At 33.2% G+C, this 25,464-nt stretch overlaps 2 protein-coding genes across 6 annotated transcripts; both read left to right on the top strand.

Annotated features, from left to right (window-relative positions):
* Nucleotides 1-4,884: 4,884 nt before the first annotated feature.
* Nucleotides 4,885-7,435, top strand: LOC132278767 (F-box protein FBW2-like). Of its 4 annotated transcripts, none has more exons than XM_059780649.1 (3): nucleotides 4,885-4,999; nucleotides 5,888-6,204; nucleotides 6,688-7,435. In XM_059780649.1, the coding sequence occupies exons 2-3, from the start codon at nucleotides 5,894-5,896 to the stop codon at nucleotides 7,298-7,300; spliced, it is 924 nt and encodes a 307-aa protein (XP_059636632.1). In that variant the 5' UTR covers nucleotides 4,885-4,999; nucleotides 5,888-5,893; the 3' UTR covers nucleotides 7,301-7,435. The 4 variants fall into 4 exon arrangements, with proteins under 4 accessions (XP_059636632.1, XP_059636635.1, XP_059636633.1 ...); XM_059780652.1 differs by lacking the exon at nucleotides 4,885-4,999 and adding an exon at nucleotides 5,044-5,067; XM_059780650.1 differs by lacking the exon at nucleotides 4,885-4,999 and adding an exon at nucleotides 5,080-5,234.
* A 5,375-nt stretch (nucleotides 7,436-12,810) lies between these two features.
* On the top strand, nucleotides 12,811-25,345 carry LOC132280100 (lysine-specific demethylase JMJ21). Of its 2 annotated transcripts, XM_059782224.1 has the most exons (16): nucleotides 12,811-13,204; nucleotides 15,917-16,027; nucleotides 16,178-16,233; nucleotides 16,323-16,465; nucleotides 16,944-17,141; nucleotides 17,217-17,410; nucleotides 19,143-19,242; nucleotides 19,358-19,936; nucleotides 20,542-20,664; nucleotides 21,263-21,343; nucleotides 21,440-21,771; nucleotides 21,872-22,129; nucleotides 22,294-22,378; nucleotides 22,474-22,699; nucleotides 23,847-24,012; nucleotides 24,865-25,345. In XM_059782224.1, the coding sequence occupies exons 1-16, from the start codon at nucleotides 13,047-13,049 to the stop codon at nucleotides 25,001-25,003; spliced, it is 2,949 nt and encodes a 982-aa protein (XP_059638207.1). In that variant the 5' UTR covers nucleotides 12,811-13,046; the 3' UTR covers nucleotides 25,004-25,345. The 2 variants fall into 2 exon arrangements, with proteins under 2 accessions (XP_059638207.1, XP_059638208.1); XM_059782225.1 differs by lacking the exon at nucleotides 12,811-13,204 and having other exon boundaries at nucleotides 15,941-15,974.
* Nucleotides 25,346-25,464: the final 119 nt, after the last annotated feature.

Here is a 25,464-nt window from a genome sequence, read left to right as displayed (position 1 = left end):
GATTATCAGCATCAAAAGAGTGGGCCCGCAAATTAATGGACTGAAGCCCAAATATGGCATACCTTTAATTTAGGGCAGCTGCCCATAATAATTGATCATACTGTTCTACTTGACATTAGCATCTGAATTGTGCTGCCCAATTTGTGTTGTACGCTTTGTACTCTCACCAGTGTGCATGTGAAATGGATGGTACCCAACCAACTCGTGTTTGAAAGAAGCCAAATCAGCACGGACCAGTAAAGAATAAAGTTTGGGAAGCAGCATATTCAATTTTCAAACCATACAATAACCAGTGTCAATACAAACGAAACCAACCCATCTCACATTCACATGGTTCAATATGGCCAACAAATTAAAACTATATATTCCAACATTGATGCCATACCCGCCTCTTCTCAGTTCATCTTTTACTCATCCCACTTGAGTCTGTCATGTCTCAATCCATACCTTATAATATGAAAGTAAAATAATATACTCCCTTAGTCACTTATTAATTGTCGATTTTTTATTTTTAGATTATCTCAAAATACTTGTCCGATTTAAAATGTTAAAGTAAAAAAAAAAAAAAAAAAAATTATCTTTTTAAAATTATTCTTTAAATTTTTACAAAACTCTTAATTTAATAATATTCCTATTTAAACTTCAAAGAACAATTTGATAATTTTATAAGAGGATTATGCATTAATTATATGTCCCTTGAAAGTTCTAAAACAAATTGGAGATGTAATATGCGAGACCGAGTACGTTATAGGAAAGATTTTCACATGAGAGCAAGTCTTGCATTGAGTTTGCTGGTTTTTTTTTTTTTTTTTAAAGAATTTCATATGATCTCACCAATAATTAATTTATGTACTTTAACATTAACTCTCCTAAGAAGCATTGATACAGATATGTCAGCACATCAAATTCTAAAAAAGTATAACACCAACAAATGAGACAATTATAAAACTTTAAAAAATTTATAAATTCTATACGAATGTTACATCATTTAAAAAATGATGCTATTCGAATATAAAAAAGAATACTTCCCCTATCTCATATTAATTGTCTATTTTAGGGAGTATAACTTTTCAAGAACATCTTCAACTATTGTGCATGTTTTTTTAATATAAATCTAAGGGTAAAGTACAGTCACACCCCCTGAGATTTGACAAAAGGAGACTAAGATGCAACTTACCTATTTTTCGGACAAAGACACCCCTTGAAAGTTCAAAAATGGATAAAGACACTCCTTTATATGAAAAATTGATCAAAATAACCCTTTGATCATTTAGGGGACTTTTTTTTAACTTTACGATTTAATAAATTGGACCAATCTACCCTCATGAATAATTTATGCATAAAAAATAAGATAAAAAAAAAAAAAACTTTATATTGTTCACCTTTTTTTTTTTTTTTAAATGTCCCAACTTCTTAAAAATGTAGACGTCTAAAATGATTATTTCAAATAAATTATATTTTATTATTACTTCTTCTTTTTTTCTTTTTCTTTTTTATTTTTAAATTACGATGCTTAATTCTTTCATATAAAAAAATTAAACCAATTTCTTTTTCTTAAAAATAAAAAATATGGTACCAGTATAACTTTATGCATCTTAAATTATATATCAAATATTACACATTTCTCAATATAAAAGAAAATGGGTAACAGTATAACTTTATGCATGCCTTTATTTTTTTTTCCCCCTTTGTTTTATTTTTTTTTTCCCTTTTATGTTGTGAAATGCATAATATTTGATATATAATTTAAGATGCATAAAATTATACCGGTACAATATTTTTTATTTTAAAGGAAAAGAGATTGGTTTAATTTTTTTAGATGAAAGAATTAAGCATCTTAATTTAAAAATAAAAAAGAAAAAGAAAAGAAGTAATAACAAAATATAATTTATTTGAAATATATGTATTGGATTAAAAATCATTTTAGACGTCTACATTTTTTAGAAATTGGGACATTTATAAAGTAAATAACAAAAAAAAAAAAAAAGAAGTTAAATTGTTCATGAGGGTAGATTGGTCCAATTTATTAAATTGCAAAGTTAAAAAAAAATCTCCTAAATGGTCAAAAGGTAAGTTGGTCAAATTCTCATGTAAAGGGGTACTTTTGTTCTTTTTTGTCCAAAAAATAAGTAAATTTCATCTGAGTGTCCTTTTGTCAAACCTCAGGGGGTGTGACTGTACTTTATCCTAAATCTAATGTGTTATAATAGATTTACACAAAAAATTTAGATTATTTATTTTTAGCTCCAGCGGTTGTTTTATACATTTTGTGTAAAAAAATTTGTCTTTTAATAACAACCAATCAATGTCATGCCTGGACCCCACATAATTTTTACAAATCTACTTAATATAGGGTAGATTCGTTAATGGAATGAGAAAGAGGAATGAGAAAAGAAATATGTTGATGCAGTTGTGTAAAATACACATTAATTTTATACATTTGTATATTTTAACAAACTACAGCACAAAAGAGTATTTTAACATATTGCTGGATATGCTTTAAAAAGACATTCAATTATTGCATTGTCATCTTTTGAAATTACCAAATTTAAGTTTAATATGTATTATTAAGTTAGAGAGATTTTTTAAAAAACTAAAAGGGTAATGATGGAAACATAATTTTAATTTGGTTTAAGAAAGGAAATGTAAGTAATTAATTTGGAACATCCTTAAAAAGAATAGTGCACTAATATGGAAGTGTTAGTATCTAATATCATATCATTATAATTATGTTTTTGTTTTTTAAAAATTGAATATTTTTCGGGCATTTGTTTGTTTATTTTATAGTTTTAAATAATGAACCCTTCCATAAATTATTGAACAATTGTCTAAAAATATCCATCTAGTGTTAAAGTTTAACATGATATCAGATATACACTACAAACACAATAACTCATATAAGTGTGAAGTGTCACATGAACTTCCTATGGTAAGGATGAGAATTTATCATGTAGGGGCGGGTATCAGTTTATAGCGATTTTTGGGAATCAGTTAATTTATTTAGACAGGAATAATTTTTAGACAATACTTAGATCTCACTGAGGATTTGGTAAATCCTCACCTCTTATGTGATTTAAAAAAAAAAAGAAAAAAAAAAGGTCATTTTTAATTAAACAGGTCAAAAAAATAAAAAAATAAAAAATAAATGGGATGGTGTCCAAATAAAAGCAGGTAAAGAGAGTACAATTTTAGATTTTATTTATTTATTTATTTTTTTAGAGTTCAACGTCTGTTGGTTTTGAACAGGTGTAAAAAAATTTAAAAGAAGGAGAAATTATAGAAGTAAATAGGAAGGGACGGATCCGTGCCGGATAAAAAAAATTAAACAGGAACAAAAACGAAGTAAAAAGATGAACAATTTTGAGCACCGCAGCATTTGTGCCATTGCTCTCTTATGGCATGCAACTTCCTCCTGGGCTTGTTAAAAGATTTTTTGAAAGATTTTGGCAAATACAATATTGCCTTATAGCTTATCCCCCCTCCTCTCTCTCTCTCTCTCTCTATATATATATATTTAATACAAATATTATTCTGCCTCTGTCCTCTGTGACACCTATCACATCTATCTTTCATAAAAGAGAAAGAGACACGTGACCAATAAAAATGCTACTCTAACCAAAGTCATTTGGCTAACTTCATCATTATATATCATAATTAAACTACAAATCTGTCAGGTAGTTGTCGTTGTTGATAGAATAGAATTTTCGCCAAACAGATGCTTTCTCAAACTCAAAATATAATATATGAATAAAAATAAAATATTTTAATAATTTTTATATTTTTTTTTTATATTTTGAGATTTTCAAATACATTCTTAAATATAGTAACTCGAAAAAAATGACCTCTTAAACTCAAAATATAACAATTAGATAAAAATAGGCACTTCAATAGACTCTCTCAAAAGACCTCTCATATTTAGAGATGGTCAAAAATTGTTAAAATGAAAATAAGGCACTCCAATGGGCTCTCAAAACATGAAATGATTGTTGTGTCAAAAAATAGTATTTTGAATGAAATGCACCATTGGAACAGAATTGTAAAAATATAGCATTTTGACACTGTAACTCCTCTCAAAATTTAGATTTGGTATAAAAATATAGCATTTTGCATTGAAGATGCTCTTAAATTCAATTTAGAATTAGTAAATTTTGGCCGATCCTAATTTTCTCAACTAAATTAATTCAATCGATTAATTTGTTAAATAAATATTAACATATTAGAAGAATTCAATTCCCCTTGACCCAATTTGACACATTTAACTATAATAAACACCAATATATTTAAAATCCTATAATTAATCTTATCAATTCATGATATTATTATAAAATTTAAATAAGTTAATTATGTAATTTATTAAGGCGAAATGAAAATTTTACTAGTATTTTTGAAGATTTTTATTTTATAATAAAATATATTAAAAATTATAATTTAATATCAGACCTGTTTATTCCGGATTTGAATTGACACGTAAATACCCTTTTATCGTCCATACGACAATAATAGCAAAGTGTGTCGTTTAAAAAAAAAATTAAAATCGTAGTATTCAACTCCAAATGACAAATTTACCCTTTAGAATATTTCTTCTCAGACATATCTGTCTCTCCAAACAAAATGTAAAATTTCTACCTGAAACTGTTTGTTACTCTCTCTCTCTATGTACCTCGTTTTTCGATGAATGGAAGATGTGAAGTTAACATCGCTTTGGATGCGTACACAGAGTTTTTGATTCCGGTTTTCTCGAATTGTTGTTATCGCTTTTGAGCCTCATCTACCGACTGTTGTTGGTTGAGAAGGGAACGAAAGGGGTGAGTTGTCTTCAGGGGCAGATTCGTCATTTCGTCTGTAATCTTCGGTTTATAGCATTTTGTGGTGTGGCAATAGCCCTCTTTGACAAAATACACTCTCTTTATCTCACACTAGGCCTTGTATAGCTCCTACTCGTCTTTACTCTCTTCCTGATCTTCTTGTTGGGTGTTGCAGTGCTTCTGTGGGCTGTTAGGTAAGCTTATTAGTTTCTCTCTCTCTCCTCTCCCTCTCTCTCTCCGTTGGTTTCTGGCGGATAATTCGGTGTGTCTTTAAAAAACAGTCTTTGAGCTCTTTTTCGCTTGGTGACTTATTTCTCCTGCTTTTTCCTTAATATATACACATATTTACAGTGACTTGGATGATGCTCTTGTTCTTATTGGTTATGGGTGTTTGATTTCTTGATCTGAGTCACTTGCTTCTTCATTTTGGTATTGGTTACTTGACCATTTTTTTTAAAATTGTTATTGGGTGTTGTTGAGGGAAAAAATCTCTTCTTGTAATGATTTTCTTGCAACTTTTGGTCATATTGGTATGTTTGATTTGACAAGGATGGATCATTTTTTTTTCCTCTTCTTTGTGAAACAATGATTTCTTGTCTGTTTTCTAGCAATAGAAACTTGGGTTTTGGTGTTTTTCATGTATTTCTTTTGTTTATGCTTCCCAACCTTGAGTCTTTTGATTAATTATTGTATAATATTTATTTTTTCCCCCCTTGTAGAAGCTTCAGTTCTCTGGTAGTTTGTTAAAAAAAGTTGGGATTTTGAAGAGTGAAAGTGGATAAGGTTTTGCATTTCCCCTCTTTTTTTCTCTCTTCACACTTCCTTTCTGTTCCCTAGAATGCTTGGTTTGTTTGGTTTCTGTTTCTTTGTTTGATCTTTGGTTTCTGCATTCACATGTGTCTCTTTTATGAGATCTATGTATGTATGTATAGAAATGTATAATATTTATATTAATTTGATGAATAAGTGTTTATGCCCCGAATTTTTCGGGTTGTTTGTGGTTGGATTGTTGATCTAATGCTGTTATGATGAAATGGGACTAACTCTGGAACTGGTGTTTGCATTTTGAATTGGTTATGAAGGTTTAGATGGAAGCAGAGGGTGCTGATTTTCGGCGGTGGGACGAGCTAATACCGGATGCATTGGGGCTAATCTTTAGCAATCTCTCCCTCCAGGAGATGCTAACGGTGGTCCCCTTGGTATGCAAATCATGGAGGAAAGCAGTGATGGGGCCTTATTGCTGGCAAGAAATTGACATTGAGGAATGGAGCAATCGATCTAAGCCCGACAACATTGAGCGAATGCTTCGAATGCTCATCACAAGAAGCTCTGGTTCGCTGCGCAAGCTCTGCGTTTCCGGCCTCCCCAACGATCTCATTTTCTCCTTCGTTGCAGAGCAGTAAGCAAAATTGCATTATTTCATGACACAGCCATTTTCATTTCATAATGTTATTGGTATAAGCAAAGTTACTTGCACAGCTCACTAGTTCAGGCTCTAGTTTGTGACATTCAATTATTCCAAGTTTTGAGTTCTTTTTTATATGCCTGCAAATTTCACTGGCTTTGACAGGAATCAGATGAACATGTTAACCCAATTTTGGTGCTTATTTTTGGTATGATAGTCAATTCACTGGTTGAGCTAGAAATCGGATGAAACCATTAGTCCGAGTTTGATTGTCATGTGGTATGGTCAGATGATTTTTTGGTTTACACAGGGTCTGGCCTAACCATTTAGTTCAATTGTAATGCTATTCGGTTTACTTGTAACCATTTGTAATGCTCTTTTGGTTCAGTCGCATATCATTTTTTGATACTGAATTGAGATTGATCCGTTATCGTAGCCCATATTGATATGATCTTGTTACCTAATGGGTTTTGCTAGTGCTGGTGCGCTCCAGAACTTGAGACTGCTGAGGAGCGACATGAGTGATTTAATCGTTGAACAGGTTTCCGGGAGGCTTTCCACAATCACTTTCTTAGATTTGAGCTATTGTTGTAAGATTGGCGCTCGTGCTCTAGAGGCCATTGGGAAGCACTGTAAACTGCTAGCAGTACTGCGCCGTAACATGCACCCATTAGACATGGAAGGCATGCTCTCACAGGAGGACGAGGCCTATGCCATTGCCAGAACAATGCCAAAGCTCAAGCAACTTGAGATGGCTTACCTTCTTATCGATACTGAGTGCGTTCTTGAGATTATCTCCAGCTGCCCCAAGCTCGAGTTTTTGGATTTGAGAGGATGCTGGAGCGTGAAGCTTGACGAGAAGTATGTCAAGGACAAGTTCCCGAAATTGAAGGTGTTGGGGCCTCATGTCGTGGACCATTACGAGCAGAATGATTGGGAAGAAGATTGCTCGGATGAGTCTTACGCAGACTCATTCTATGACTACGAGAGCTTTGATGGTATGTGGGATGATGATGAGGAAAGGCTGGAGCTGAGGTTTTATGAAGGATTTGATGAGGACAATGGTTATGGTTGGCCACCATCCCCTTAAAGTTTTAAGCCTTGTGACATTGTATTGCTCACTCTATTGCTAGTAGTACTTGCATGCTGCTTTTACTTTGGGACTTTGCAGTGCTTTATGGTTGTACATGTTTGAATGGGAATGAAGCTGTGTTGTTTTATTTTACCCTCCTTATGAGCTGTGTCCGCGTTGAAGAAAATCCTCTCCCGTGAATAGTACATCTTGTTCCATCCGGTTTGGGATGTACTTTACAAAAAGTTTGGGATACTTGCTAAACGTCTCGAATTTTTTGTAATGTGTAACCCGAACTAGACGAAACAAGACTTACTATTCCATTGGAGGTCCGTGTCTGTGTATCTATTATTGTAAGAATGCAAATCTTACAAGAATGCCATCTACTAGAATTTAGCTCTGGTGCCAAGTATAGATTAAACTCATTAGCCTAAACCTAGTTGTGTTCAAAGCAAAAGTGCAAAATTTTGAAGTTGCATACTTTAAATAGAAATATGAAATAAGAAAACATGACTATTGCGGAGTCAGGAGACACAGGTTTTGAATGGCTGGTTAGCTTTGCAGGCCATATGTTAAATTTGATACCAATGCAAGTGCCCTGACAATGTTGCTCGCATTAAACTAAAAGGGTCAGTTGGGCATGCAAGTGGGGGGGGGGGGGGGGGGGGGTTGGGGGGTTGGGTGTTTATTTCATGTAGGCACAATGCTCCTGGGAATGTCTCTTGGGAGACGTTTGTTTGTTCCATTCTTGTTTTTTTTTTTTTTTTTTCCTTTGTTAATTACTACATTAAAAAAAGACCTTGTTTATGGGCTCATTTGATAATTTTATAGACTAGCTAGATAGAATTCACATGATTACATGTGATTCGTGTCTTTGGATCTTGTACTTTTACAAGCCCAAAGACTATTGAGATTTGTGTTTGACCATTTAATTGGAGGGTTTAGAAAATTTCCCCTCAAATTATGTGCTGCACGTGGTGGACAAAGATAAATTAAAAGAGAGACGATCTTTTCTGTTACCAAATCACTATTAGCGTGGTTGAAAGAGAGATATATATATGTATATATATATATATATATATATATTTTTTTTTTTTCTGCTACCAAATCAGTATTAGCATGGTTAAAAGATATTTATATATATATATATATATAAAAGGTAAGAAGTGTTAGCCGTTGAATTAGTAAGTGCAGATGGCACTCTAAATATAATTATAAAAAATAATATATAATTTAATTTTCTCTTTTTGAATAAAGAACATGAATACAGGTATATTCGTGAACTTGAATACAGATACACCTATTCATAAAATTAGACATTATACTAACTGGTATCTCACATGAAATTCAAATTCAAAACCCCCTACTTACATGCATATTCACACACTATGCAACAAAGAAAAATTATCCAGTTGCCACCGACATGAAAATTGACAACTCACAGAAATAAATTCAATGAATGGTATGATATATAATTGACCCTTCCTCGCAGATGGTTACAGTTTCAAAGTTACAAAAGCTATGTGGTTGTGCCTATAGTTTTCAATCTTGGCAATGTGTTAGCTTCACCAATGTTGTTCCAAAAGAGCCAAAAGGTTGAATATGAAGAAGTTTTGGCTTTGAAGTAAACCTTAACAGCCGCTTGACATTTTGTTAATTATGTGTCAATGTTTTTTCATAGTAAAATCTCTGCAATTCCGTAGACCCAAGACACGTTTTTAGGTTAAATACATTTTTATTTATTTATTTATTTATTTATTATTATTTTTTTTTTAATGTTTGGGAATACCAAATTGATCCCTCCAACTTTAAATGTAAATGATCAATTCAATGCTTCCAAACATAATAACGAATTTTAATCCTTTACACACTGAATAAAAAAATACGTGAGGTTTAAAGAGTTAACACGTGGAGAGAATGCTATTATTGAAATTTAATAACAAATCTAATCAACAATGCTATCACTGAAATTTAATAACAAATCATATAAAACTATACTTGATTGGAGTGTTACTAAAATATTACTAATAAACAAAATTGTTATTCTCTTTTTTAAAAGTAATAGTAATAAGAATAATCATGTGGAATCCTCCTAATTTTTTAAGTGGTGGGATCCCATATATTTTTATTTGCATTGTTATGGACTATTAATTATTTATATGCATCCCTTATCCACATAAGAATATTTTAGTGACGTGGATTTTCTGAGTCTCTCTGAAAATCTGGGATATTTCACAGTGCTTCGTGGCATCCAAGAATGGTGTCCAAAAAGAAGCTCAGCAATCAGGCTGTGGTCCCCACCATCTATATATATACTTTTCCTTATGTGTTTCATCATTTTCTCCATCCCGGTCCAAGGAGTCTTCATGCTCCAAAATATTTCTGTAATAGATTACAAATTAAGATTAAATGAAAAATAAACTTTTAAAAAGAAGTTGATCAGAAGTATAAATCTATATAATATACATTTAAAATTATAAATTATATCAATGGTTAATTCGGATTTGGGTTGGGCTCATGTCGTTGACACCTCAACATGGGTCCAGTGCAATTTGGGTTAGATTTTTTTTTAATAAAAACAATACCTTAATTATAAAAGTGGTTGTCTAAACTTATAAAAATCGTATTGAGGTTGGTCTGGGTTTGAGTTAGTCCATCCAAGTTGCATCTCTCGGCCTAAATCCAACCCGCAATTGTAAGAATAGAAAATATTAGACAAAGATTATTGCTAGTAGCATTTGCATGATTGTCACATCTTAATTCTCGAATGATGAGAATATATTTGTGTTACATTCAATGTAATAAGTTGAGATATTGTGCCAACATCAAAATAACATTGTCTTGATTCACTGTTGGAAAATATTGTACCTCTCCTTGTACATGAGAGGATCTTGATTTATAAATTGAGATAGAAAATACATAAATGTTAAAATATAGACAAATTATCTAAAATTTAAAGATATTCAAATTAAATTGGGGTTTTGAGAAAATTAATATATAAAAATATTAGAACATCAACTAATATAATCTAGTAGCATCTCCTTTGCCTCCCACAGCGAGAGGTAAGGGTTCAATATCATGCAGTAACAAATGCGTATTTGAAATTATTATATTAATAATAAATAATCATGCAAAATTCATTTTTTTGTTTTGTTTTTGTAGGTGATGTAAGCTATTGGGCTGTTGATCTCAGTAAATTTTGGGTTGGATCCAAATTTGATGTGTTTCGCTTTATAGACTCAAATGATCCTAGAAGGCTAGAACTACAAAATTACTGTAAAAAATAGTTGATTCGACTCTTCAACTTGGGCCCAATGGGATAGTTAGACACAAACCTACACAGCTACTCTAGGTCGAACCACCGGTCATCGACAGGTAAGCAAGCTAAAAGCAGTAGCCCAAAAGCTGGGCTGAGCTAATTAACACATCCCACACCTGCAAAATTCTTTTATTTGAAAAAATGAACTATTTGCTGGAAAAACACACACACACACACACACACACAGTTGTAGTTAAATTTTGGGTAAAAAAACAGAAGAAGGGTAAAGTGCAAAAATTCCCCCTAAACTATGTCTAAATTTTCAAATAACCCCCCTGAATTATTTTTTGTGCATAAAACCTCATAAACTATCACATTTAATCGTAAAATACCACATTGCCTTAAGTATTTTTTATTAAATGATCCTGATACCCTTTCTTAGCTGCACTCTTACATAAATTAACAGCACAAATTATAGCATATCCATATTACCATTTTTCCTCTTCGAATTTTTTATTTATTAAATTTTTTTTTTTGAAGGAGTGAAAGTTATGAACATGAATGAATTAACAATAAATAATTTTAAATTCATAAAGTATAGACATGATTTATATAAGTGTTAAGTGCAAAAAAACCTTCGCTATATAAAAAATGTGCAAAAAACACCTCCATTAGAAAAAGGAAAAAGAAAAAAGAAAAAGAAGTGCATATAACTTTCTGTATTATCTATCTTTTGAGCAAATTGCCCCTTGTTGAATAAATATGTTGAAAAACAGTGTTTGTGATGTCACTTGTTTTTTAAAAATCCAAAAGTACCCATTTTGTGTAACAAGAGTGTCCCTACCAATTTTGTATATATTTGAACAGTTAATGAGTTTGTTTGGATGTGCTTGAAGACCTATTCATAAAAATCTTTCTCTAATATATATATTTTTTTCTCTCTGTCTTAAATATTTATATGTTGTCGTTTAGCAATCTGTTATCAAGAATACATCATTTTTATTTATTTTTTTTATTTTTTGTGATACTATATTTAATTTAGTTTATCAAGTGAGATTCCGTACATCATTTTAAAATTTTTTAGAATATTATTTATTTCAACATATATATAAAGAGAGAGAGAGACATAATCTTTCTAACAAATATTCTTTCTAATTCTATAAAATCTATATATTTTACTTTCATTCCTAGAACTCTCTTTCTATAAGAAATTATAATATATCTCTCTATAAAATTTCTCTATGTAGTTGATAGTATTTATCTCTAATTTTTTTTTTTCTCTCTAAAATGAGCACCCGTAATTAGCAAGCGGCCCAAGAAATTTCATAGTATCAGCTGATAGCACAACTTTCATTTGTGTAGAGTGTTTATAAATAGTTGGATTTATTTATGACTATGAAATAAAAAATAAGTTTGATGGGTGCGTGAATAAAGTATACATATATATATATATATGTATGAAAGATTGTGTGATGGGTGTTTGAATAAAGTATACATATATACACGAAAAGATTCTGTGTGTGTGTGTGTATATATATATATATATATAATTATATAAAGTATTATTAAGTTATGGAAGACGGAGAAGGAAAACCATATATGAATTTAAGGATAATTTTGATATTTTGTTTTTTGTTTTATTTTTGTTAATGATAAAGTAATGTTAATTTAGTAATTTTATTGTCAAAATTATGATTTGTGCACAAATTGAAAAACTTAGGGGAATTTTTTAAATAATAAAAAGGTAATTGCACATTTTATATATCATGAGAGAATTTTCTACACTTAACCCTAGAGAAACCTAACATTATAAGAAAATCAATCAGAAACTAAAACATATGCATGATGAAACTAAAAAGATAAGAAAAGCTTAAAATAAGTCAAAATTACTAAATACCTAATCATTAAAAATTACCAAATGATGAATTAATATATTTATTTTTTTGGATAAATAAAAAAATATTATTAAAAGACGATCAAGAGGGGAGCGAAACCCAAGAAAATACAAAAAAGCACAAATGAATTAATATATTTATTAAATCCTTGAACCCGCAACTCTCGCCAACTGGATAAAGAAAAATTCAAACTCGTTAAATCATGAACAAAAATTCTGAAATATCTTCTACAATTTTCTTATGCGACTAAAAAAAAACAAAGGAGGCCATTTTAAGATGCAATTATGTCCGAAAACAACATATTCGACAAGTACTATTTTTTACCTTTCGCTATATATATATATATAATATAATATAAACCCACAAATATAGAGAGAGACGCACACACTAACGGTACACACGGCGTATTCCGAGTGCACGCGGTATAACCGCGCCTAAGAAACGAAGAAAGATAAAGCACGGCCGCGGTGGCGTAATTTCTACTTCTTTGCAAGAAAACTCGCCTCTCTCTCTTCTCTATTCTCTCTCTAGAAAAGAAAGAGAAAACCGGACAGACTGCTGAATTAGATTGTGAATTGTTATCGATTTATTCTCACATTAGGATCCATACATGGAGGTGGACGAGGGTTGTAATGATGCCCTACCAGTGCCCCAAGATCGAAGACCTGACGCTCTCGGAGACTTCGTCGTTCTTCCAGATGAAATCATATGTGCTATTTTGTTCTATCTCTCTCCTTCAGATGTCGCTCGTCTTTCTTGCGTTAGCAGGTTATACTTCATACTTCTCTATTCTTTCTTTTATATCTCAATCCTATTTCTCACACAAACACAAACACACATATATACATATATATATATCAATTTCACCATCTTCTTCGGATCTCAATTTATACATTTCCCCTTAATTGCTGCGAGATAGCTAGTTTGTTTTGAGAAGAATATGATTTTGAATTATTTCTAGCTGATATTGTCTCTGCGTAGATAAGACTGTCATTAACAATTGTTTGAGCCCAGTAAAAATAAAATTAGCAGCACACATGTCTAATTATTTGCACTCCAAGAAAGGTCATAATTCAACAAGTGCACACACATGTATGTGTGAATATATTACTAAAATGCAGATGAATAAGGTTTAGACCCAATAATTTGTTGTCTTGTGATTTGTTAACAAACTTTTTTCCATTTTGCTAGAGATGTTTGTTAAGCAGATTGGGGGCACGTAAAATGGAAGTGGGGATGAGAATTTTGGCTATAAGATTTTTCGTGGAGGGGGTGTGTGAGTATCAACTAGGAAAAAAAAAAAAAAAAATATTTTTGGCTATAGGATTCCATTTTGAATGATAAATTGTTTGACTAAGCAAGCTATGGGTAGGATCAGGAAATGATAACTTTTTGAACTTATTAATTGGATAAATCTGCATTGTTGCCATGATTGAATCTAATGACTATCATGTGAAAATATGTGCCCTAGCCGTAGTGGATAGTGAGCTGTTTTCGGGTTGGCATTGAGTAATTAGTCGTTGTAATGAGCAAATAGATTGCCATCGATGTATCATATGAAAATATGCACTGGACCTAGCTGAATGAAAAGCTTTTTGCTAGTTGGCATTGTTAAGTTATTGTTTGTTTTCCTTTGGAGCATGTGATAGAGAAGTAGACTAAAGAAAGAAGTGGACAGGATCACAATTTTCAGGGAGGATTGCAATTTTTTGGTGTTTATTGTAGTCGTAGTGAGGAAAAGAAAAAAGAAACCTGTGGAAGTGGGGCTAATATGATCAAGGCCAACAAGTTGAGACAGAAAAAGCCTTGGAAGATTCGAAAAAAAGAAAAAGAAAAAATTAAACTGAGTAAAAAGTCAATCAAATATTTAGCCATTGCCTTAAAAGGTATGGGTGTTCTGCAATTGGTGAAAATATGTGAAGGGAAGTTGATGAGAAATTGAGCTGAAAAGAATGTTTACTTCTTCAAAGGAGCTGCGTCCATGTTGGACATGAACTTGGCACCCTTGATCGTTTATTTCATACATCTTGGATGTTGGCTTGAAATAGCATCTTCGATGCTCCCTTAAACATCATCACAAACTTTGGATGTTTAGACACACACACACACACACACACACACACACACATTTATTTTAAAGTAAAAACTGCCATTATTGTTGTTTCCAACAATTGGAGGTGTTGAAAGGTGTGGACAAAGGTACCTATTCTGTAACTTTAGTTGCACAAAATTGTTATCATCAGTTTCAATCTATGTTGTTTGATAGGGCAAGTTCCTTCTTTTCCCCAATTAATGGTCCTTGTATGACTATATATAAGCATAGGAAATAAGTACAACTGTAAGGGATTTACCAAAAAATAATTCTGAAGACTTTTGTAACACTTACAAGAAGTTCATTATATTCAGGAGCAAACGTAAGGCTGTGAAGGTTTTATCAAAGAGATGGTGCAAGAAGTGGGGAGGAGTCATATTGTTGCGACTTTACAACTACATATAGATAGATAAGCATAAATATAATTCATATGTATCAATACATTTGTATTTATGTGCTTTGTCTTGTTCCATTTTATAAGAATTCTTTATGCTAATACATCACTATCGTGCTGTATCCTTTTGAAATGAACAAAATTTGGAAACCTGGGAAACACAGAAGAAGATTAGGGGTAGGCTGTAGTATTGTTAAAAAATTATTAAGAAATTAATTAAGTAATGACTAATGTGGTGGCCATAAGACCAATGGGGTCAGAAGGTGGAGAAGAGAGAACACCTGAATGACTGAATTGCTTTTCAACGAGGCTGATTTTCTGCCATCATGTGAAATTTAGGATGATGAAATAACTGTTACTGTTATTGTTGAATGTTTTATATACGTGTATGAAACCTTGCAGCGAGTTTTCTTGCTCAAGAATGAAAATTCTTTGGTTAAGAATGAAAAAGAATATGCATGCACATTACTGTAGGATATCAGTTTAAAAGTTGTTGCAGTAGCCTCACTCATTTACTGATGGATCCTACATGTCTACAATTGTTAAATAATTGTGTCATTTTAAGTCATTCTTTTGTGGAAGTTGCTGATGAACTGAAGTTGCTGATGAACTCTTTACCACTCATAATTTAGACAACTAGAGAATTATTTTCTTAGTACCATAATAGTGAACTTATTTTAACTCTCCCTTGGTTCCCAATGAAGCATTTTTATACATGTGGAATCACAATTTAACATTATACTCGTATATATTTATGTGACATATGCCCCTTAATGCAATTTCATAGAAAAATGCATTTGTATTGCAATCCTTCATTTACAATTTTACGTTATAAGTAAGTTTATAGTAGTTGGATTTAACTGGCCCTATTCACATTGTCTGCCACCACTATTTTAGTGAAAGTTGAAGAAATGTCTGCTTCTTGTTCTTCCTTCTTTTTATTTCCTGTTTTTCATTTTCATTTTGTATGATTTTGTTTCTGTTAAATATGCAGTGTGATGTACATACTATGCAATGAAGAACCACTGTGGATGAGTCTATGTCTTAACAATGTAAGTGGTCCGCTTCAGTACAAAGGCTCCTGGAAGAAAACAGCAGTGCATCAGTATGTTTAGGATTTGGCTTTCAAATTTTCATACTTTTATTTACTGTTTGGATTTGGAAAAATGTTGTTTGTGTGTTATTCTTCATCATTTTTTCCTAGGGGTTCTGACAAGCTTTTCTTCCCCACCTCCACTCCTTATGCTTATTTCAGGCTGCATTTGCCAAACGAATATGTGGAACCCCACAGAAAACCACTGCAGTTCGACGGTAACAAATATCGTCCTAAGGGTTTTTTGCTGCTTTTTAACTATAATTGCTATTTTTGGTAATGTTGATGGTATATTAATCGTCTGCAGGTTTCCAGTCTTTATTCTTGTATAGGAGATTCTACCGTTGCTATGTCTCGTTACATGGATTCTACGTTGATAATGGAAATGTGGAAAGAAAGAAGGACCTCTCCTTAGAAGACTTTGATCGTGTGTATGATGGGCAAAAACCGGTATAAAACTCAAATGAAAGAAAGTGGGATAGTGGAAATAACATTTTCACTGTCGGTTTTTTTTTTTTGATAGATAAAACAACATTTCCTCAGATGAAACAATGGGTCAATATATATATATATATATATTTTGTCTTTAGCTATATTAATCCATCAATTTTTTGGGTCCCTTTTTTCCCCACTGATATTATATGACATTTATTTTTATATTTATCTACGCATTGGTTTCATACATTTTCTTCTTTTTTTTTTTGTCACTGGTTGTGCACATGTTTTCTGTTTTTTTAACAATGTTATCATAGCAATACTATCTATAAAAAAAAATTGAAAGCAAAAATAGAACACCTATTCATATAACTGTTGTCATAGTAGATTTTTATTATGATCAACCCTTAATAAATGTTCTTTCATGAGCTTAATTATTCATAATCACCTTATGGTTTACTTTGTTCACATATGTTATTGCTCTCTGCACCAGGTTTTGCTTTCTGGGTTGGCCGAAACGTGGCCAGCAAGGCATAAATGGGGAATTGACCAATTATTGCTGAACTACGGTGACACGGCATTTAGGATTTCTCAAAGGAGTTCTAGGAAAATTACTATGAAATTCAGGGATTATGTCTCGTACATGCAAACTCAACATGATGAGGATCCTCTCTATATTTTTGATGAAAAGGTACCTTGCCTGCACTTGTTTTTGTGTAATGTTGTATATATTTATTTTGAACTGCTCTAACTTATTTGCATATAGTTTGGGGAAGTTACGCCGGGCTTGCTGGAGGAGTATAGTGTGCCTCATCTATTCCAAGAAGACCTTTTTGATGTTTTAGATCACCGACCCCCTTTTAGGTGGCTCATTATTGGGCCAGAGAGGTCTGGTGCATCTTGGCATGTTGATCCAGCTCTTACGAGTGCCTGGAATACTCTTCTGTGCGGCCGTAAAAGGTAAATCTAATACTGATCTGCCTGAAGAAAAATCTGTCCCATGCGTTGGTCCTACCATAGTGAATGAACCACTTTAATATATACACACACTATTTCATGCATATAAAACCTGTTACTACTTAAGCTTGTTTGTGGTTAGTGAGGCTCTGCAAATTTTAGATCATCTCACCATGTTTACTCCTCGTAAGTCCGAGTTCCCAAAACATGATGTTTCATGCATCAAATTCGCCCCTTGTCCTGTGAAGAATATAAAATTGAAACATTTGATAAGCCAGGTCAATTTTTATGCTCCTCCAAAGAGCCTGATCTTTGAGCATTTTTTTTCCTCTTCGGAAATTAGATCTTTGAGCAATGTTAATTACTCAAACATATTCAGTTTTTCCAGATAATCTTTCAGGGAAACAAAAATTTCATGGAGATTATGTCTGTGTGTCCTTTTTATTGTTATTATTATTATTTTCTTAAATAACTGAATTTTCCTTTCGTTAATAAAATCATGAGGCTCCAATATGTTCACGTGTTTACCTTCATGGAATAAAATTTTTTGGAACCAAGGAAATTGAGAAATGAATAGTTTGGACCAAGACTGTGACTATAAGAGAAAAAGGAAAAGCTTGCAACATTTCTGCATATTGGACAATGTTGTGTTTTCCAACTGACTCGTCCCATCCTGAGCTCAAGAACTTAGACTGAGTGTCTCATATTAGCATTTAGGTTGGGTTGGGCTTGGGGATGGTGCAACTAATAGGCTTATAACAACTCAATCCAATCAGTCCATGTTTTTGTCTTAATTTGTTAATCATACCATATGTAAGCAGAATTGCAGTGGTAACATTACCTCTTACAATGTCACCGGAGAAAACGAAAAATTATTCTTGTACCATTCTTACCCAAAAAGAGGAGTAAAATTATAAACTTGAACTTCTACATCTTTTGAATATTTATTTAATAACATTTCCAACTTTACTTATCAAAAAGAATATAATATTAATAACATTTCCAACTTAACACGTCATTACTGAACACATCGATTTGTAGACCTGGTGGTGCTTACATATGATGTATCTTGTCTCTCTTTACAATTTCTTCAAAAACGTGGCGGACCAATACGGCAAGCTGACTTTTTCCATTACTTCTTTTATTATTTATGATATAATGAGAAAGAAAGAAAGGGAGAGAAATTGGACTTCAAGTCTTTCCATGTCTATAGATGTGGAATAGAGTTAGAGAATGATAAGAAAGGGAAGACAAGGGGAAGAGAGAGAGAACTCAAGGCTCTTCCAAATATTCACCATCATTGATCTTTTTCCAGAAGTCTTATCACATTTTTCTGCCCAAGAGGACTCTTTATAGACTTTATAAAACCCTAAGAGAACATAAACTACCTTCTAAAGAGAACATAGAAACAAATAAGACTCCCAAATTTTATGTCTAAAACCCTATACTTTATGAAAATGAAATAATGTCAATATTCTTAAAGCAAAAACTCCTTATAAGGTCTAATAACTAAAATATATGAGATGCCATGTCATCTTCTTGCAGATGTCATGCTTAATAATACTTTACAGGTGTACTGAAATATAAACAGTCGAAGGCCTATAAGGGGGCATCATGTATTTTCTGCAAGTTATGTTTTTTCTCTATATTATTGACTGCTTGGATTTTTCCCATTTTGTTATTGCTTCACATAGCTAACATTGAAAAAGGCAATGCCTCAATCATGTTTGAATAGGTGGGCTTTGTATCCTCCAGGAAGAGTACCCTTAGGTGTGACTGTACATGTAAATGACGAAGATGGTGATGTCAATGTTGAGACTCCATCATCATTGCAGGTACTCTGCTGTAGTTGTGTAAAATTGCATCTAACCATCATAGTTTCTTGTGAATTTTGTATTACTTTAGTGCATTTTGTTCAAGTTACATTATATCGTACCCTTTTGTTCACAGTGGTGGCTAGATTTTTATCCTCTTCTTGCTGATGAAGACAAACCAATAGAATGTACTCAATTGCCCGGTGAGACAATTTTTGTTCCAAGTGGATGGTGGCACTGCGTGTTAAATCTGGAAACCACTGTAGCTGTTACACAGAATTTTGTAAATTCAAAAAACTTTGAATTTGTATGTCTGGACATGGCTCCTGGTTTTCTACATAAAGGAGTTTGCCGAGCTGGACTGCTTGCCTTTGATGAAGGCAGCTTTGAAGATGCTGAAAAGAATACTTTGTATGCCGATGATAATTTGACGTCCCACTCAGACCATACTAGGAAAGAAAAGAGGGTCAGAGTTTGCAAATCTGTAGAGGATACAAATTATGAAACTGATACAAACAGTGCTTCTAAAAGTTACGAGTTGCCTAATCAAAAATTTTCTTATGATATAAATTATTTGGCCAAGTTTTTGGATGAAGAGAGGGATCACTACAGTTCCTTATGGAGCTCAGGCAACTGCATAGGACAACGAGAACTGAGGGAATGGTTATGGAAGCTTTGGGTTGGAAAACCAGGACTGAGAGACCTTATATGGAAGGTACAAGTTTTTCTTCTTGCCGCTTCTTTGTGCTTGTAACTCTTCAAATCGATGGTGTCTTTAAATCTTACGCAAGCAAAATTTAATTGCTAAGGCAGTTAAAAGGTCCATTTTTTTTTTATTTCATGGGTGATGTGAGCTCCACTTGTCCATTTATTACCTCAAAGGTCACCTTGGCCAAGCAGTCTCTCTCTCTCTCTCTCTCTCTCTCTCCTGTGTGAGCCCCCCCCACCCCACCCCCACCCTAAGAGTGGCATCACTGGTCCTACTTACTCCCTCCGTCCCAAAAAGTGTTTCTTTTGGGGAATCGCGACTCTTCAATTTGTGAGAGTCACGGTTCCCCAAAAGAAACACTCTTTTTGGGACAGAGGGAGTATTTTATTTTATTTTTTTTACTAAAGACTGAACAGTTGAGTGGCCTTACATCCAGCCAGCAACCCATACACCTTGGCATCTGCCCTGCCCACGCATGAGAACATGACTATTTATGTACTATGGATGGGCACTGTTCGTAAGACATCCTCATTGTTTAAGTTATATTAGGAAAGGTGAAGGGCTAAAGGTATCTTTCACATCTAACTATCTAATGTTCTGTAATGGTCTAGGGAGCATCTCTTGCATTGAACTGTGGCAAATGGTCCGAGTGCATGGGAAAAATTTGCGACTTCCATAAGTTGCCTTTCCCCACAGATGACGAGAAGTTTCCTGTTGGCATGGGTAGCAATCCTGTAAGTGAGTTTTTCTGTTATGAGTTCTGATTTTTTGAAGATAAACTTAACTGGCATATCTGTTTCATTGCGAAACCTACAGCTTTTTCTCTTTACTTGTTTGCAATACATAAATGCTTAATATTCTGGGAGTTTTCATCTGTTGATTCAGAAACTTTTAGAACTTTAGTAACAAAAGATTTTGAGTCAGTCAAATTGGTTTGTAAAAGGAAAGCCTAAAAGGTTGGAGATCTATGATGAAACGATTTATAATTCCATTTTCAATTGGGGGAGAATTACAAGATGACATTTTTTACCTTGGGAGATATGTATGGTTAATGGAATTGAATGTCCTGGAGTTACCAAGAAAACAAGGCCACTATTTTAGTTTAGCTGTTCCATAGAAAAGCATAACTAATGAAATTAAAGTATGATACTTAGGCTGTTCTTTTGTTTTGTGGGCCGCGTTCCCTGTTTGAATGCTTTCTAATACAATCGTACTTATCAAAAAGAAAAAAAGAACAAAGGATGATATTTGAGAGAAACAAGTATTTCTGTTCCTGGAAAATTATAGTATCAGTTCTAACCTTTTGTAACTTGTTCTATTATTTGCTAACAGGTTTACCTTGTTGATGACCATGTAATTAAAATCTATGTTGAAGGAGGGCTGGAAGCTTGTCTTCATTCTTTAGGCACTGAGGTATAAACTTCTTTTTCTGGATTCTTGTCTCTTAGAGTAGTGGTTTTGGTACCTGCCCACATCTCATAAATTTAAAATGTATATGTATCTTTACAGCTTGAGTTTTACAGTCTACTGTGCCAAGTTAACTCCCCTCTGAAAAATCATGTTCCTGGTATTTTAGCAAGTGGGATTATCTTTTTTGAAAATGGGTCATATACAATTGTTCCTTGGGATGGCAGAGGAGTTCCTGATGTGATTGCTAACTGTAAGATGATTCCAAAAATTTGTATGGAAGTTGATTTTCCATTTGGTGCTTGGAGCAAAAAGCAGTTTGAATACAGAAATGCTGGAATGTCAATAAATGAATCAGTTAGTTCCACTGGATGCTCAAGGATGTGGCCGTATATTGTAACAAAAAGATGCAAGGGGAAAATATTTGCTGAGCTGTAAGTTACTTTTCTCATAGTGTAGCCTTCTTGATACCTTGAAAGTAGTGTGCATGCAGTTCTGTAATCGTCCTTGACTTTGCTTATGTCCTATTTGCAGAAGGGATACCTTGTCTTGGGAAGATATGCTAAATTTGGCTTCCTTTTTGGGAGATCAGCTCCGTACCCTTCATCTTTTGCCAGTCCCATCTTTGGATGATTCTACGTTTTCCGTTATTAAACAGAAAATGGAATTGTTCGGTAATGATGAGGTTATGGAGGCTGTCACTGAAAAACCTAATGCTCCAGCAGAAAGGAAAATTTTCGTCCGAACTCTGACCAGAAAGAAAGAGGATATCATAAATCGCATAACTAAATGGTATGCCCATGTTCGTCAGAAAATAGATATATTCTTTGTTTTCACTCACTAGTGGTACTAATGTCAGTCTCACAGTTCTGAGAATATGAATGAGTTCCATTTATGCATTTTCCCACAAAGTATGCAGTATGACTCCTCTGAAGTTTTCCTATTGTGACCTGTAGGGGCAATCCAATTCCCAACATTCTGATGGAGAAAGTTAATGAATATATCCCCGATGATTTTGAAAAGTGGTTCAATATCTATGAGGTCTTACCTAATCTATTATATTTTACTGTAAAGTATCATATTTTTTGTTATATTTGTTTTGTAACTTCCATCAGTTCTCCTTCTATATGTTTTAGGATGAAAACGGCCCACCAAAAGTTTGTAAACCTTTCTCCTGGATACACACAGATGTAATGGATGACAATATTCACATGGAATCATGTCGGGTTAGTTCTTGCTCAACAGGGAATACCCTAGATGCTGGCCTGATGGACAATGGTTTTGTGAATGGTCATAATCGCAGTGAAAGTGAAAATTCATGGCATCCTAGCCACATCCTTGATTTCAGTGATCTGTCTTTTGGTAAGTGCTTTTAATTGATTTAGTTAGTTTTTCATGTATAGGTATGTTCTTAATTGAGTTGGAATTGGTCTGACCCCTATTATTTATTGAAATAAAAGCTTGGAGTAAGTGGCGGTCTGATAGCATGGTATGTCAGGATCATTGTTATTGTTCCTGAAGTTAGATTGACACTATTGGATTGATTATGGGATAAAATGTCTTCCCAGACCAAACGTTCTGATGGATTTGTAACATTATTTTGGAAACTTTTTAAGGGTTTAACAAAAACAACACAGTGAAATGGAAGATAAGAAAGAGAGTAAAAGATGTAAGAAGGTGAATACATGAACGAACTGCTGTTACAACTTCATCATTGTACTCTACTTCTGGAATTAACCTCTTTCCTTGGCATAAAGACTGCTGCCCGTATTTTTGCTCAACTATTTTTCATTTTAGATGTTTTTGCAACATTATTTTGGTCAATTGGCACAGATGCTGCAGAAGTATTGTAAATTCTCCATGTTTGTCAAAATCCGAGTTGATGCAACTGTCTTCCATGCTCCCTTTGATGAAGAGCCTTATAATTTTCTAGTTCCATCTCTTCCTTGTATTATAATCACTTCAGTCATCCTAAGAATAAGTTTTCTTTTGTTGATTTAGAAATTAGTGTTCTAAACTGGTTTCATATAAAATTTTGGCTAATTTGCGATTTCATGTTGTTATTGTTTTAACCAATTGTGACATTTATATGCAGCTACTGGATGCTGTTTTTGTTCAGTGCGATTTATATGCTTTTGTATGTTTTGTATGATATACTTAGTGATAAGTGTGTAAAATTGTTAATTTTTTAATGACACAATAGTATTTTTGGGCCTTCGGTTTCCAAAGGTTCCTTTCTGATTCTTACCTGGCATGTTTATTGCTTGTGAGAATGTCATGTACTAATGCTGAGGGTTTAAAGTTTTGGCTGTGATTTTTTTTTGCAGTGCCTTTTGTAACAAATGACCAGATTTTAAACTACGTGGCAACTGAAGTAGTCAATCTATGTCAACCAACACAAATAAATAGAATTATAGAACACAAAAGCACTACAATATCATGTTCTAGTAGAAGTTTTTCTTAGAACCTCATCTCCATCACCTTGTACTGAACTTTGTTTCTTTTGCAGGAGATCCCATTTGTGATCTGATTCCTATACATCTGGATGTCTTTAGAGGAGATTCTCGCCTTCTGATGCAGTTTCTAGAAAGCTATAAACTTCCATTGGTGAGAATATCACAGCATGAATCAATAAAAAGTTGCAGTAAGTTTGGACGACTCTCATACCGAGCCATGTGAGTTTAACCTCTTTATACGCTTATATGCTGTGTTTTCTGAACCTAGTTCTTCAGAATATTGTTACTTGACTTGTTCTGGAGATCATTTAAAACTTGGCAATCTTAGCTTACTGTATCCACTGAAATAATCATGATAAATGAGACATTTGGTTTACTGTCTCCATTTTAATCAGATGCTCTTAACGTTCTAAAGTTCTATGAACATTTGGCACACCAAATAAGTTTCTTCTATGTCCTCAAATGAAGCTATTCTGAGTTCCTTTAAATTAGGTTCACAATGACCATCTCAATTTATTTGTTCCTGGTTGATGTTTGCTTTGAGACTGGGGGTACCTCAGAAGCATTTTTCTTGGCTACAAAGTTGATGTGCCTCCACCCTGTTGGGATGTTATGTGGTTTGGAGGATGCAATAATGGTGCGCTTGTTCCGTTGTGATCCTTGTGTAGGTGTTGTAAATGTCCTACATATGGGCAGTATGGCAGAAGGATTACTAAGTTATTCATACAACTGCTTTCTTTGCTAAATGAGTTATTAATCCAACTGCTGGTATCCATTACACGGGTAGTGTCATGTCACATTAAATCAAATTATTTTATTTTGGTGCATGAAATTTGTTGTAGCAGAAGTTTTCTAATATTTCAAGTGTGCTGTTTTATAGCTCTGAATAAGCTTGCCCATCCTTGTTATGAATGCAGTTTTGAGCATTCTCATCTGAATGATCAAAGCTGAAAGAAACTCGTCATTTATTTCCAAATTACACTATCATAATTTCAATCTGCATGTTGCGGTTAGTGTTTAAGTTGATATTACTTTGTTAAAATTCACTTGAACGATTTGATTTTTATACAGGTGCTATTGTATTTTACATGACGACAATGTCTTGGGATCCATTTTAAGTCTATGGAAAGAAGTTAAGAAGGTGAGTTCATGGGAGGAAGTTGAGGAAATAGTGTGGGGAGATTTGAATAATTACAAAGTTTTTTGCTGATTAGTCCCGTCATTTCGTTTTACTCCTTGGGAGCATCGGCCATGGATTTGCAAGCCTGTGCTGCACATATAACATGTTTTATTATACTTCAAAAGCATTTTGCAGATAGATCATTGACATTATTTAGCAGCTAACTATATAGTTGCAGGACTTTTGACAATAATTAGCAAGTCCATCCTTGTATAATTGTCGAGTTCTGTTTGTTCTATGTTTCTTTCAGTGAGGATGTAATAAGGACGCTATGAATGCGTACTGTTTGAGGGTTGTATCATTGTTACAATTGTAAAATAATTTATCATTCTTGTGATTTTTCTATGAATCTGGAATTGCTAGATTTATTTATTTATTTTCGGTAATTAGGATTGTTGGAATTATTGGTTATTATGAGCCTTGCATAATCCACATTATAATACAATTGATAGTTGTAATATAACAAAAATGCTTGAAAAATTGAGATGAAA

The sequence above is a fragment of the Cornus florida genome, unplaced genomic scaffold, assembly GCF_030987335.1.
Source record: "Cornus florida cultivar Cherokee Brave unplaced genomic scaffold, ASM3098733v1 CherokeeBrave_3.0.0_Hap2_Chr10, whole genome shotgun sequence".
NCBI lineage: Eukaryota > Viridiplantae > Streptophyta > Magnoliopsida > Cornales > Cornaceae > Cornus > Cornus florida.
The sequence above is the reverse complement of the archived record's forward strand: the minus strand, read 5'-3'. Positions and strand labels throughout refer to the sequence as shown.

Excerpts from the sequence above, each read along its gene's own strand:
- LOC132280100 (XM_059782224.1), top strand. The coding sequence starts at position 13,047 with ATGGAGGTGGACGAGGGTTGTAATGATGCCCTACCAGTGCCCCAAGAT. Across the intron at positions 16,466-16,943 it reads TGTATGATGGGCAAAAACCG|GTTTTGCTTTCTGGGTTGGC; the intron begins GTATAAAACTCA and ends TCTCTGCACCAG. Across the intron at positions 22,130-22,293 it reads ATAAATCGCATAACTAAATG|GGGCAATCCAATTCCCAACA; the intron begins GTATGCCCATGT and ends TGTGACCTGTAG.
- LOC132278767 (XM_059780649.1), top strand. The coding sequence starts at position 5,894 with ATGGAAGCAGAGGGTGCTGATTTTCGGCGGTGGGACGAGCTAATACCG. Across the intron at positions 6,205-6,687 it reads TTCTCCTTCGTTGCAGAGCA|TGCTGGTGCGCTCCAGAACT; the intron begins GTAAGCAAAATT and ends GGGTTTTGCTAG.